Consider the following 16,420-nt stretch of genomic DNA (forward strand, 5'->3'; position numbering starts at 1 on the left):
ATCTTTAAAAGTTTCAAATATGTTGTTAAATAAAAATATATAAAAAAACCTAAAAAATAAGTAGCTGTTACAACCTTTAAAATGAAATTATTTCATAATGTTTGTTACAATGTTGCTGCTCTAAGCTTTAGTACAGGTACCAATGAAACTGTAACATTCAACCCTGGATGATTACTAGCTTCCAGGACTAATTGCCAATACAGCTCCCTGTACTCTAGAGTTCATCCAACAGTCAGGGCCTGGTGGTCATACAAGTTATAAACATCTTAATATTCATGACTGATTAACACACACACACACCTACACACACACACACACACACACACACATATATATATATATATATATATATATATATATATATATATATATATATATATATATGGGTCTACCTGACATGGTCGACAGTTCATATGATCAGCACTCATTTGGTCGACAGTTCATTTGGTCGACAAGCAGATTAGGCCCCTTCCCCAATGTTGTGCAAGCCTGGTGTTGATATATATAGTTAGGGGGGGTGTGGGGGGCACAGACCCCCACATTGGGGGGTGGGGGGTGAAGCCCCCCACCTAAAATGCTTGTCGATCAAATGAACTGTTGACCAAATAAACTGTCGACCATATGAACTGTCGACCATGTCAGGTAGACCCATATATATATATATATATATATATATATATATATATATATATATATATGTATATATATATATGGGTCTAACACACATACACGAAAGCGCTTAACATCAAAAAGCGCTTCCGTGTATGTGTAGTTCAAAAAAAATCTACGTTTCTGCAGGGGGGGGGGCATCGCCCCCTGCACCCCCCACACCCCCCATACTTTATTATTCTCACTCCGAGATCGCACTACAGTAGGGAAAAGGGAATTTTACCTTACCTGCACTGTAGTCCGATCTACGAAACAAGCACACATACATGGAAGTGCTTGTCGATGTTAAGCGCTGTCATGTATGTGTGTTCGATGTTTTGTGATTCGGACATATGCTAGTTGAGCATGTGTCCAGATCCCATATATACATATATATATATATATATATATATATATATATATATATATATATATATAGATATATATAAAAACCTTAGTTTGACAAATGACCACATTGCCGAAACTTTTCCCATGGTAAGTATCCAGTTGACCAACATGTACTAAAAAATAAACTGCACTATCTCCAACCCACCCAGGTGTGGGGCTACACCCCCACCCACCCCTAACTAAATATACCAACTCCAGGATCGCACTACAGTGGGGAAAAGGGTAAAACTCCCCATGTTGGCCAACTGGATGTTTACCATGGGAAAAGTTTTGGCATCGTGGTTATTTGTTAAACTAAGATTTTGAAGAACTCATCTCTGCGATTTCTGTGACATTCCACTATGTTAAGATAAAGTATGCACACCTAAGCATTATACTGCAGAGTAATGCAACAGGAAAAGAAAAAAATTCTTAAAAGACATGTCAGCATCTCTTTCATCCTAATCTCTCCATCCCACATCTGAAGCAGCTGGCAGTGGTACAAACAGAGTTTGCTGCACTGGTGTTAGAACAGCCCACCAGAAAGGGTGATTTCAATGGCATCACTTGCCATCGTGGTAAGCCTGGGACAGGTATCTAGCCTGCGCAATGGGCTACTGCCTTGTCCCAGCAGCTGATTCACAAAGTCTCTGTCAGTGAAGAACAAGAATGTCTTGTTCTCTGTGGCACACTATGTTGGAGTTCTGCAGTTCACAGCACCTGAGGAAGCCATGTCCACTCAGTCTGGTTCATTTATGGAGCAAAAAGGTCACCTTGTGTTTCAGCACAGAGGCATGTACAGCTATAAAAACCACAATGGACTAAAGAACCAGAAAACATATTTGCTAGACAAAAACAATAGCAAAATAAAATGGAATGCAAATAGTGTCTGCAAAATGTCCACACAAACTCTTTTAATAAAAGATTTAGTTCTTATGTCTAATAACGTAACATGCAGATATCACATGATATGTAGCATGGCACAATTAAATGTTCATTCACTGTTCTGTGGTGCTACAGGTCTATACAGACTGTGTGTGCAAGCAAAGTGGTCACATGTATCCTTATCACCATAGTGAGCATGGCTAATGCTGGCCAGTGTGGGTAGCACATTGCATTTTGTCAGAAGTTCAGAGATGGTGGCACGAAATGGCCTCATTAGCATAAGCACTTTATTAAGAAGCCCCTTATTTGTGCAATATAAAGTGTGGGTGAGATTTTGCTTGAGAACATATTGTGAAGATAATCATTTATTTTGTTTTATAAGAATTCAGAGTTTGCAAAGACTGAGGGTTAAATTCATAAAGGTTACTACAAAGTGTGCACTTTATGTACACTTAGTGTAACATTTCTGAGTAAATAGACAGCACAAGCACTGTGGTAGGATTGTTCTTAAATTCAGAAAGTGCACACTTTGTGGTAACCTTTATGAATCTCCCTGTGAGTTCTTTTCTTCTTTTTTTAAATATAGTTTTTTTATTCCTATCTGTGTTGCTTTTATTGTTTTTGTTAGTAATACATTTTCACTAGAAGACTTTCATTACATGTGGTATATTTGTTTTAAATAAATATGTTAGAAATATGTTATATTTAGACAATTACAATGGAATAGTTGAAAATTTGATATGTGTGTGTGTGTGTGTGTGTGTGTGTGTGTGTGTGTGTGTGCGTGTGCGTGTGTGTGTGTGTGTGTGTGTGTGTGTGTGTGTGTGTGTGTGTGTGTGTGTGTGTAAATACTTAGTAATTAGTTGAATTGATAATTTAGATAATTTATAATATATTAATAAGTATAATTTGGTAAGGAATGAATTTACATGTTAAAGTTTTGTTTTAATTTTATTGTTGAACGTGACATTTTTTTGTTTGTATGTTACATTTTTCTTTTTTCATTGCTGACATAAAAATAAATAAAAATAGAAGATAAATCTGTATGTAGTTTCATGCAGTATACCCAAGTTGCTGCTGAAAATGTCCTCATCAATCATTTATGTGGTTAACAAACATAAATAAGTAGACTAATGATTTTCACTAGCAGAGAGTATGTTTTTTAAATGGTATTAGTTAGCTAGAATTTAAAGAATGTCTCTTGGGTTGTCAGTACTATTTCAGAAAATTACTTTTGTTTACCATGTAAGATAATAAGTGAATTCAAATAGTTTTTGCAATGACAAAACACTCCATTTAAATAAGAATGAGCACTGGGGATTACTCAACCCATACACTTTCTTTTTTTCATTCAGTAAGACAAATTAGGAAGAGTAAGTGAGACCTGAGATGAAAATGCTTTCTACTCTCTAGAGCAAGTAATTTAAAATGTTACCCCTTAAACTCTGTATATCCTAAATTTCCTAAGAAAATAGGTTTTAATCCTGCATTGAAGAAAAAGCAATACATTGGCTGGAAATAGTTTCTAAAAGCTTACAGAAACTAAAAAACATTTGGCATTTAATTCTGTGTGGTGCTTGTACAACCGATAATTAATTGACATTTATATTACGTTATCGAAAGATGAAAATAGCGAACGCTATTTCATCGAACCTAAAATATCTAAACCACATAATATTGAACATTCAGAACAGCAAATTTTTTCCTTGGGAAAAAATTTGTTATTCCGAAACACATACACACAACACAAGCTCACCTAAAAAACATAAATATGCACACATACACTTATAATCCTACAAATAACCCTAAACTAAACTATACATACACTACTATCTATACACTTACCTTAACCCAAACCCTAACCCTAAGGTCCGTCACTATCGCACACTCACCTAACCCACGCCCTAACCTTAACTCACTTAACCCCCCTAACCCTAATTAACCTAACCCGTACCCTATCCCTAACTCACCTAACCCACGCCCTAACCCTAACTCACCTAACCCGCGCCCTAATCCTAACAACCACACAATCGCACACTTACCTGAACCTGACCCATAAATTTCCACCACAGCACTGAAAATAGCGAAGCCACAGAACCGGCCAACTTAATTCTTTCCCTAGGAAAGAATTCCGTGTTCTGCAGCTTTGCTATTTTTAGCGTTCGCCCAAAATGGGTCGATATTAGAACATTCGAAGTTTTAAAACTTCGATGTTCTGATATAGACCCATTAATTGTGGTAGGAAAAAATCTATCTATACAAAGATCACTGACTAGAACCCAGTGCAGAAAATTTACCAGTATTAATTTTTTATGTCAGTATATACCCATTTGAAGCCCATTTGTTTAGGACCTGAAGAATAAATTAGTTTATAGTATTTGGGAACATAGAACGTGAAGCATCCTGAATAGGGTGTGAGAGTATTTGGCCACAGAAACAAGAAACATTTATGGATTTCTCATTTGGTCTGTTAGTCTTGACCATATGGACTTCACAAAAGTGCACTATGATGGAATAAACCATAAATGAATGGGAAATGACCTGACTGCTTTATATAGTATACCTATCACTTCTAACTTATATAAACAATTCAAACAGCGAATCAAGGAACAAACGTTTCTAGGATCAGAGGAGTGCTCTGAATGTTACTGAGATGAGATGCACTCTAGATTATATTTCCAAGGGTTCTATTTTCTAAATCATTCTATAGCCATTAATGAAATGCAAAATTGTACATAAATGCCTAGATTTCAAAGCATTCAAACTTCCTTAAACACAGTTCTTTAATCTGTATGTTCAAAGCTGATGCATTTTGCAAAATATTTAAAAAGAATAAATGGATCTACAGTCAGTAACAATGCACAAGAGATCTAAATGATAAAACTAGGAAGTTATCAAAAACTATGAACTTATTTTGAATACTAGGATTTGTAATTCAGCCAGACATGAGCCAGAAGATTTAATTTGGTCAGACATACCAGTAGTTTACAGTACTACAAATAGCAGTATCCATTAAATTCTAGTACTCTGTAAGTTTCTTTCAGCCCCACTGAATCAGTTTAACAGGCATTCCATAAATACTTCATGCACATTCTTCCATAAATGCAAACTAAAATAGACATGGACATCTAAATCACTATATATCCTCCCACCTAGGTAGACATTCTTCATATACCAAATGCAGACTAATATCTTTGTTATAATTGGAGAAGGTCATTAACATAAGGGCTAAAGTCTGATGGCATTTCTACAGAGTTAATGGACTGATTCATTTATAAATTATGACTTTCCATGGTCATGTCACATTTATCAAATTCAACTAATGTGATTTAGTAACCAGAAGAATCACATTTTTCCTTGTTACAGCTCCTAAACAAGAGTAACATTATAAAATGGCAAAAAAGTATAGGATTCATGGAAAACACTACTATATTGAGTGTTACAAAATATATAGGTTTCATGTAAAATATTTTCTTACCAGTTTGATTGGAAATTTCTCCCTGAGAGCACATGATACAGTTGAAGCAGCAGATTGGCTGGCCTGGTTGAGTCACTTTCCTGTAGCCAGGAGAACAACTTTCACTGCATAATGACTGTGGGATCTAAAAGAAAAAAAATGAATTAAAATACAACACACACACACACACACACGCACACACACACACACACACACATGTGTGCGTGCGCGTCTGTATGTGTGTGTGTGTGTGTGTGTGTGCGTGCGTGCGTGCGTGTGTGTGTGTGTGTGTGTGTGTGTGTGTGTGTGTGTGTGTGTGTGTGTGTACATACATACATTTTTTCTTATGCTACAAGTTTTGCTGAATAACAGTCACTTACATGTGCATCTCACAGTGAAAGAACTGGAAGAAAAACAGGGTAGAGCACTTGTTCCTATACTGATGTAGCTAAAACCATGCTCACAATTCACAAGCAGCACAGAAGACCCCATTTCATGTGAAATGAATGATCCCTGCTCTGTGTTATACTGCTTGTGCACAACATCCTTCAGGCATCCCAATATCCTTTCTAATATACATATGAATTTTTTCACTAATGTTCTTCAGTGCTGTGAAATCATAAGCATATCCTTATTTTGCAGTGGCCTCTATAATGTAACCTAAAAATCTAGAGGTAGTACATGAGATGATTAAACTGCCAGGCAACATGGATAAAAAAATGTCATAGCTATAAACACATACTAACAAATAGAGCACAGTTGGTCTGTGATGAAGCCTCCCTGCCCACGTTAATGATGTGTTCTAATCCTAACCATAACCCTAGCCCTACCACTACCCTAACAGTAACCGTACACATTACGTTATTAAAAAACTGTTCCCTAACAGCAGCACTACCAATACAATACTTGTTCTTGGATATGTAGCTGTGGTTTACTGATACCAAGCATTTTTTAGTGGGAAAGATGTATCCACTGTTTTGTGATTCACTCCTATAAGCCATTTAGTGTTTTGTGATTTTCTTTTTTGTTTTATCATTGATGTTTCTCTCTCTTTTGACTTTTCAACCTTCCATGATTTAATCCTAAGCACATGTAATGGATATATATATATATATATATATATATATATATATATATATATATATATTTAATTTTTATTAATTAACTAGAATTTCAACTTTTCCCTTTGTTAACTGTAAATCCTAACTTTAGCATTAATAATGATGATAGCAAACTTATCTTCAGGCATATGTTTTTACCATTTTAAATTGTTCTACTTGGGTTTGATCAGTTAACGCCAGCAGTAAAAAGTTATAGTGCATCCTACAGCTGCATAGTTTTCTCCCATGATTTTAGAAGCATCCTTGCTACCTGTAAACAATTCACCTAATATTCGATATGCAAATATCAGAAATACCAATGGGGCAAGGAGGCAACCTTGTTGTATGCCATTATTTAGAGGAAACCAGCTTGTTAGTTATCCTTTTGTTGAGATTTTAACTTCAGCTCACTTATCACAATATACAGCTGCTTTAACCTGCATTATTGATGAGTTATGGTACTTCTATTACATTACTTTCCATAACTGCTTTCTGTTTAAAGAAATGACAACCACTTTGAAATCCAGAAAGATGGTGAATAAGTGTAGATGGTGCTTCAGGTATACTTACTGACAAGACTTTTGTTCTTTGCTCTTTCTTTAAGTACTTTTCTTATGCACAGTCATGGAGGAATTATTGACACCCCCCCCCCAAGTGGAATCCAAAGAGGAGATTGGCATAGTACAGCTGCAGAACCAGTTGGTAGCACTAATTAATGTTTTAGATACCCTCCACAGAAATGTGCCTACTATAAAGATGTGAAACAAGGAGATCAAGCTAAAACCATATTTGGTGGTGTTTAAATGATATGGGCCAAAGTAATCTGATACAAATTAGTAAAAAGTAGAAAAAACAGCTAACATGGCAATAAAATCAGTTAATTTATTACACAGATAAAAACAAGAAACACAGGGTAAGCACTTTCATGCCAAAACTTAGGTACTTCATCAGTCCATATCTTGTAGCAAAACACAAAACCATCTAAATGCAATGTTACAAAAATTAGTGGATTAAAGCATGTGACTTCAAAACTGGCTTTAAAGGGACAGTCTCACTGAGACATAAACCCTTCTCCACCTGTAATTCTAAGATCCATTTAAGTTCAAGCCAGTCTGCACGTCTTTATATCACCATCCCTACAATTAACTTCATACAATTGTAAAACCAAAAAGACAAAAGTACGCTCACTACTAGTCACCTGAATGTGTTTAAAAAAGGATTCCTTCTTTCTCCCTTCCTAACATCATAGACATGTTCTCGAATACGATCCCTAAGTGCATTAGTTTTACCTATGTAAAAAGTTCCACATAGTTTGCAAATGGCTAAATAAATAATCCACCTAAAAATTAGAAATATACACAGGCTTCATGGATGGATGTATAAAAGCCAGATAACATTTAGCATATCTACACATACTGCAAAATCTACACGCGTAAGTTCTGAACCTTTATGATCTACATACATCCTTATTATATGATTTGCAACAAAGTCTTCTTTTTAAGGAATGGCTGTTCTTAAAGCAAAAGTGTGGTGCTTTATCCAGAAGCATTTTATATATATTATCTGTCATTAGAATGGACCAGTTCTTATTAATATTATTACACACTAGATGCACATCAGCAGAATATGCAACATTCATGCTAATGCCATTAGACATATTAGAGTTACGGATACAAGTGTTAGTGTTTGCAGAAAAATACAGTCTAACAAAATCCTTTCTGTGACTTAAGACCTCATTGCGAGCACTATCAATCTCTTCTCCGTGTAACCCCTACACAGGAAATCTAATTTCAGATCTCCAAAGGCTTGTAGCATAGCTTCATTATTATTAAATCTTGCCAGTCTATCATCTGCCCCTTAAGAACATTTCTACGTATATATCATGGATGCATGCCATTAATGAGGTATTAGTCATAATGGCTACAGCATTAGGTAAACTTTCATTTGATACATAAAATATGAAAATATGCATAAATATTTTTATTGTTAAACAAGTACAAATATCTGCAAAGTGGTATTAGTTAGACACCAGGTAGTATTGAGAAGCACCCCAACAATATATAAGCTTTCATTTGATACCATGAAACACCACATAAACTCCTTGTGGGACAATCTAATAATAAAAGTATTAATCTCAAGCATATTTATAATTTTGAATCAAAACAAGTCACATAATCTCACATACTGGCCATTTAATTTTTGTGTGCTAAAATATTACAAAAAATAGGTCAAAATACAAAGGAAAATCATTAACAGTTGAGAGGTATACATGTCAACCCACTGTAATCTCCCAACAAATAGACAAATACACACACACACACACACACACACACACACACACACACACACACACACACACACACACACACACACACACACACACACACACATATATAAATATAAACATCGTCACACACACGCAGCTCCAAATCAGGGACAAATTTTAAATACTGCAGTTATATGCATTAGTGTGAATTTTCTAAAGTCTATGAAATCTGAAACTTGAATGCAACTATTTGTTGACTGCAGTCATCATTTTGCCATAAAACCACAAATTATCAGAGGAAATGGTAAAAAATATTAAGGAAAATCAGTAATAGTTGATTGGTATGTATGGCAACCCACTGCAACCCCACAACAAAAACACACAAGCAATTATCAAAAATATATTTAACATGCACACACGCTCTCTTACACATAATTAAAGAGGCAAGTCCACACAGTCCACACACACACCCACACACATGCACCAACATACATCATTTCCTAAGAACAGACCAAAACATAAGCTAAATTCAGCCATAGTGGAGAGTATATCCTGTAATCATATCTCTCAGCCTCTTAGCTTAAGAATAAGTGACAACGCCACAAAAATAATTGGATACAAAGCCCTTAATTGCAGACAGAGGCAGCCATTATACCGTTTCCAATTTGCTATATTCTGCATTACCTGACATTTTCTGAAGAACAGATTGCCTGAAACTCAAATCTCTGCATTATTTAGTGACTACAAGACTGAAGGACTTGCAGGAAAACCCTGTTTAATGAAGAACAGACTCAAATGTAATAAGATGCTCTGGAAGCTGATGCTTTTAATAATAGGAACATGGGCAGAAAAATAGAAGAAAATCTTTGTAAAGTATCACAAAAGCACTGATTTTTATGAGATGGAAGCAAAAAAAATTAAAGTGCTCAGCAGTTTTGGTTTACTGAGTAGGAGTTCAAACACATCAAGTATTCCAAGCCAGGTCTATCTGCAGTGGCACAGGTGCCTTACCTTGTGACTGGTTGTTTTGTAGATGACATCAGACACTAGTGCAATATAACAAGCATAAACAGCTGCATAGTACCAATGAGAAACCAGCAAAAAGTTTTCGAAAGGCTAAAAACTTTAAAATTCAGGCTACTGTGTGTTTCATGTTCTTGTGTTTAGAAAACAGAGGATACTGGATGCATCAATAGTGCACACCACACTCTACAGTATGCATGCGTTTGTTTGGTTACTGGGGAATTAACCAGATAATGGAGAAAAGGTACATGAAATTATCATTTATTCATTACATTTCCAATGGTGAATATTGTTTTTTAGTTTGCACTTAAAAATGCACGATCATGGGACATAGTGATTATGATCGTGAAGCTTTAAATTATAATCTAAGAAAGTTAGCCATTTAATTTTAAAGGAGTGCTCAGGGGGATGTAAGAGTGTGAGAGATGTCTGTTAAAGAACTTGCTATGGTTGCATATAAAATTAATCTTTTTTTTTCTTCTTATTGCAATAACATAAAGAATTTCTTGGGCACCAGGCAGTATATGAGCAAGTTATGGCACTGATGGCAGGCATCCCAGGGACTGCTTGATCTTACTAAGGAAACTTGGGAAGACAAGTAGACAGCATTTAAAAGTGTGACAGAGTTAGTTTGTATAATAGACTGAAGCTGGTGATACCAATAATAAAAGAGCTCATGCAGGAAGCCTAGGAAATTCAACAAGCATATAATAAAACTGCCCAGCTTAAAGAAGTTAAACTTGGAGATCAGGTATTGATGTGGTTGTTTTCATGGAGATCAAATTTCTGGCAAAGCAGCAAGGGCCATTTGTTGTAATTTATGAATATATATACAGTGAGTTATAAGGTTAGACAACCAGGAAAGAGAAAGAGCAAATCTATCACTTTATTGTACTGAAGCCATGGAAAGAAGCAGAAAGTTCCATGGTGAGCTTGCAAGCTAAGGTTCATATAGAAGAGATCAGAGTGTGTCTTCTGAAGTTCAACTACAGGAAACCTTGTCAGAATTACACAAGCAGGACAAAAGGAGTTTTATTAAGAAACAAAGATTTGCTCTCAGGCCTGCCAGGGGATAAATAAATTGACAGAACATAACATAAAGACACCACCTGAAGTGAAGGTTAGAATGACACATTAAATTCTACCAAAAACACAGAAATAGTTATCAAGAAAAGAAGTTTAAAAGATGCTCAAACTAGGAGTGATAGAGGAGTCACAGTGTGAAAAGATCAGCCTGATTGTGATAGTTACTAAATCTGACAAAAGTATCAGAGTCTGTAATGACTTTAGCAAACTGAATAACATTTCAAATTTTGATAGCTAGTCCATGTCCACAAGAGATGAGGAAAGGGCAGATACTTAACAACATTGAACTTGATAAAGGGGCATTAGTAGAAACCACTTTCTCCTGTTTTTAAGGAAAAGTAGCCTTTGTAATTCCTAGGGGCCGCGGTGGTGTAGTAGTTAGCATAGTCGCCTCACAGCAAGAGGCTCTCCAGTTCAATTCTCGGCTAACGTGCCTTTTGTGCAGAGTCTGCATGTGCTCCCCGTAGTCAAATTCACTTTAAAAGACATGCAGGTAGGTGTGTGCATGAGTGGGTGTGCCTTCCATAAAGGTTGGGTGCCAGGCTGGCAACTTAACACCGTAAAAATTCACTGCCAATCATTAGCAGACCAGAGTTCTGCTGTGGCAACCCCTAACTGGGAAAAGCTGAAAGACAGTTTTAGCCTTTAGCCTTTTTTGTACATAGTGCTCCCATCTGGCTTACATGGAGTACCAACTATCTTTCAGAGATTGATGCATAAAATACAGAGATCCTCTCAAAGCATGCTACTGCATATTTGGGTGACATAGTCATTCATTCAGAGTACTGGAAGTTGTATTTAACAAAAGAGTAAGTTGTGTTACATTGATTCCAAATAATAACAAACGTAAAGAGGGCATGGAAGCCAAGTGTTTGATACAACTTATAGAAGATGGTTGGTAAGACCACAACTATCAAAACTAAAAGTCATAAAAATGGCATATACCCTTCACTAAAAACAGGTGAAGGCTCTTCTTGCATTAAATGGATACAACAGAAAATCTGTGCCCAACACTTGTGATTACTATCTATCCTCTGACAGATTACATAAAAGCTAAAGTTCCTATCAAAAATACAGTGGTCCCTTTAGGTAGACAGGTCATTTCATGAGCTTAATAGAATATTATGTTCTATATGTTCTAAACTAATTCTAGTGACTCCTGATTTTTCAAAGGAATTTATCTTGTATATGGATGCATCAGAGGTAGGTTTAGAAACAGTGTTCTTCCAAGATATTCAAGGCAAGGAATGTTTGTATGCTATATCAGCAGAAAACTATACAATACTGTATAAATATATTCAGCCAAATTTAGAGTGTTTAGCAGTAAAGTTAGTTTTCTATTTCATTAGCGGCCTCAGCACTAGATGAGGTAGGCAGGGTAAAAGAGGAGCGATGTGCTCTGATTTTCTAAGAAAGGGCTTCACATTTATGGGCCTGATCATCTCCAATGAAGTCCATAAAAACAAAGCTCAACCTCCATTCAGATCCATTGTGTCAGCAGGGTTTAGTAAGACTGAACCTATTTTGGTATGGTTGGATTACAGCTTGAACCATGCAGTTCATGCATCTAAATCCTATATTTGGGACTCTTGGCATCTTTTGGAAATATTAAATGAACTTGATAGACCCGATGTTCCTTTTTTCTTTGCGACTTTGGATGTGGCATCTTTATATACTTGTGTCAATCAAGAGATTGGGTGTTGAATACCTTTGTGAATGTTTGATACATTTCACTGACTCTAATAAGATTAACACTATTTGTTCATTGATGGAAATTCTTGCTTGTAAATATATTTTTTAAATTCAATAATACATTGTACTAACAAACATCTGGAGTTGCAATGGGGGCAAAGGTAGCCCTATTGTTTGCAAATTTGGTATTGGCAATGTGGGAAGTATTTTTTCAAGCACACTGAATTTGATAGCATCTTGATATAACAACGTTTCATTGATGATTTGTTTTTATTATGGAAAGGTTATTATGATGATTTTTCAAGCCTTTGTATATGATTTGAACACAACCACTTATTTTTTGAGATTTTCTGTCAGTGGGTTTGGGAAGACTATTCATTTTTTGGACATTTCTTTGACTTATGATGTGGTCACTGGGGCTTTTGTTAGTAACATATATAGAAAACCCACTTTTGTGAACCAATATTTGCACAGGGACAGCCTACATCCTGCACACACAAAGAGAGTAGTAGTCAAAGGACAACTCATTCGGTTAAGCCAGTTAACTGCTGTTCAACACACTTTTTTCAGAGAGATGATGAAACTCAGAACCTTTTTATGTAGAGGGGGTATGATGAGCTATGGTTAATCAACATAGAAAAAGAAGTTATGGGACTTAGAGAGACTAAAATACAACCTATTTTAAATATTACTCAACAAAGTGGTCTTGATAGGTGTATTTTATATAGTATGTACAAGGTGAATGTAACAGGTCATGTGTAAGCTTTTCCTTTGCCTATCTCAAATGAGACGTGGTTAATTAAAAACATCATTAAGGAAAATTGGAAAATTCTGTCTGGTAATTTAGAATTGGTTCAAGATGTAGGTGACAGGCCTGTTTTTACTTTCAAAAAACGTGTGCAACATCAAGAATATTTAAGAAAGAAAAACTAATTATAGTAACAAAGGAGTAAACTCTGTTGTATTAGGCACTTTTAGTTGTGGACACTGTAAACAGTGCAGATTTATCAGTAATTCTTCTTCTTTTGATTTTAAGCATATGAAATGGGTTGTGTGGGCCAAGGAAAGATATATCAGTCAGAGTAAATGTGTGGTCCACACAGCGAACTGTGACTCTTGCAATAGTTTTCATGTTGGAAAAACTATAAGAACTTTAAAAAGAAGAATTTATGAACACACACTAGCTGTTAAGAAAAACAATTCAAATAATGCTTTGGCTTCGCATGTACTGGTTTGTCCAGACTTTAAAAAGTTTTCTTTTTTGTTTTGGACAAATTGTCAGTTTTTTGTCAGGAGATTTTAAAACTTTGGTAGAGTGTCATGAATCAGCCTGGCAAATTAAAGTAGGGGCAGATCATACACCAGGCCTTAATCAGGCCATTAACATTAAATGCTTGTTACTGATTAAAAAAAAAAATATTAATGAAAATATATATATATATATTTAATGGTGATTATAAATATAAGTTTAATGTTTTTAATTTTTAATTTTGATTTTTATATTTGATTATATTGGTTTGTTTAGTTATTTAATATCACATAATTGTTATTAGAGTGCATTTAAATAGTGCAATGGGAAAGTGTCTTCATTTCTGAAGAAGTTCTAAAATAAAAGAATGAAAGCTCTAAGTTGTGTTGAAGTCAGTTGGTCTAGCTCACTACTATCTATTTCAGTTTTTGTGGCAATGTGCAACACTGTTAGTTGTGAAAACTTCACCATTTTAACAAAGCCACAAAAATAAGGCCGGGCAAGGTACTTAACCTTTTGTTAAAGAAAAATGTATAAAATGGAACTTGAGAAGAAACTTCTAAATCCAATTCAGGGAAATCAAAGACACAGAAATACTTGTACCAGAATAACTATTCTTAAAATAAAAAAATATTCATCTGATAAACTACCTGTAAACACTTCCTTTTCAGGGGAAAATGCAACATACTAGAAAAGGATACTAAAAGGCTATGGCTGGTGTTTGAAGAAGAAAAACAATCTAAGTTATCACATTGACAATATTGTCAATGGACTGGACAAGGACTGAAAAATGTTCTGAGTTAGTTACATTTGAAGTTGTGTCCCTCTTGTTAAAATAAAAAAAAAAATACCAAAGTACAAGTCTTTTATGATATTCCAGAGAATAAGCAAATGTTTTAAAATTTTTACTCAGCAGTCATCATTATCTTCACCAGTATAACCATCAACCTTAGGTAACCTTACTTGAACATCAATGATTAAAGCTACACTTTAAAGTGATAAAGGATAATAAACTTAGCCTCACAAAGCAAATACAGCATTAGACTGTCATTTCTTTGACATGGATGAGTCTTTTGTGTCAAATGAAATTATTTTATTTTCTTCACAATTTTTTTTCTGTTGACCTTCCTTCTTGATGAGAAGATAGGTATATTTCAGTCATCCTCTTCAGTAAGGAAGGTTTTTATATGATCACGTATGATATTTCATTAGGTAGAGATTGCCTGACTGACTAAGGTAAGTAATAATCCTCATCTTTTGAATTTTCTTCTTAGGTCACAATCTTAGTAGAGTTAACTAGTTGATGAAAGAGACTTGTAAAATGGGTGCTAAAATCACTCTGCCCCAAATATTAGATAAAGTCTAGGGATATCCCACTAATGACAAAGGCATTCCTTGAAATAAGTAAGTCAGTATGAAATGAGAACATACATAATTTCTACTGATAAACCAGATGTACTCTAAAGTGAGACCCAGCAGTAATTAATCTCATTATACATCTGTGTCAGAAGTAGCTCTTTACTAATATTTGTTTGTTTATGAATGATTATGCTTTTCTGTAGTACTGTTTCATTAGCCTTGGTTATTTTGATAATGAAGATGACTACAAAACTCTTACATCTTTCCATAGTTACCCTGTTAGAGACTCTAAGATTAGTAAAGTATTTGCTTAATTTGATCATATTGATTACATTTTAATTGATAGTGCTTTATTTATGTGTGGACTGTTATCAGCTGGTACTCTTAATGTTTCACTTGTTTCACTTATAAAAAGATCATGCTGGAAGGAAAACTCCCTAAACCAGAAAATACAGTTTTTAGTAGCTTGTATATAAATAAGGGAATCATTATAGGGAGAAGACGCTTCTTTAGATCTCTGCAATTACTACACTTTATCTAAGATTCTGAAGATGGGTACACACATGTATCTTTATTCTTAGAGCAACGTGATCTTTTCTTGGGTACTCAGAAACATTTCCAGCTGGTATGATGAGGTACCATCTACAGTGACTCAAATTATATACCACATCTTCAAAAGAATGGGTAAATGTAAGGGTGCTTGAAGGTTTTCCTGAAATTTGCCTGATGCAACATATCTTAGGATTTCATTGAAAAGGGGTAGTTTTTCTCATGATGATTTTGGCTCTATACTCTTTAAAAGACATTTACTGGATATTAATCATATTTTGGACACACGGAATACTATGCTCCTCAATAATTTTTTACTAACACCTTTTTTTTCACTGTTTATGACTAAAATGTGGATACACCACACAGTCATAATTCAATGTGTTGATAATACAATAGAACTGACTTTTTTCTCTCATATTTTAGATATACAAACTTAACTAAAATAAAATTGCAGTGCATGCAGCACTGTGGTTACTCTCTAAAATCAGAAAAAAAGATAAACCTGTTTGGGCTACTATGACAACTATGACAGTGTTTTCAGAGGTGGGTAATAATTGTTACACATAACCTAAGCATTGCGACCATCAGGTATAAAGGAAGGGATGTTCCTTTGGTCTCTGAATATCTTTCCTCCTCTGTCCTTGGAAGCTTGCAGACATCAGTCTGTAAGTAATTTATTTAAATTAGGGTAGTATGTAAAAATTGTCCCTGACTTT

General features: G+C 35.0%; 1 protein-coding gene across 1 annotated transcript in view; it reads right to left on the bottom strand.

Annotated features, from left to right (window-relative positions):
• Positions 1 to 16,420, bottom strand: part of LOC122803808 (extracellular calcium-sensing receptor-like) — a 156,676-nt gene that overhangs the window by 11,732 nt on the left and 128,524 nt on the right. The window contains exon 5 of the mRNA XM_044073494.1: positions 5,399 to 5,522. Within this exon, the coding sequence (XP_043929429.1) occupies positions 5,399 to 5,522 (124 nt within the window). The remainder of the gene's footprint in view (positions 1 to 5,398; positions 5,523 to 16,420) is intronic.

The sequence above is a fragment of the Protopterus annectens genome, chromosome 6.part0, assembly GCF_019279795.1.
Source record: "Protopterus annectens isolate FY-2018-M chromosome 6.part0, PAN1.0, whole genome shotgun sequence".
NCBI classification, from domain to species: domain Eukaryota; kingdom Metazoa; phylum Chordata; order Ceratodontiformes; family Protopteridae; genus Protopterus; species Protopterus annectens.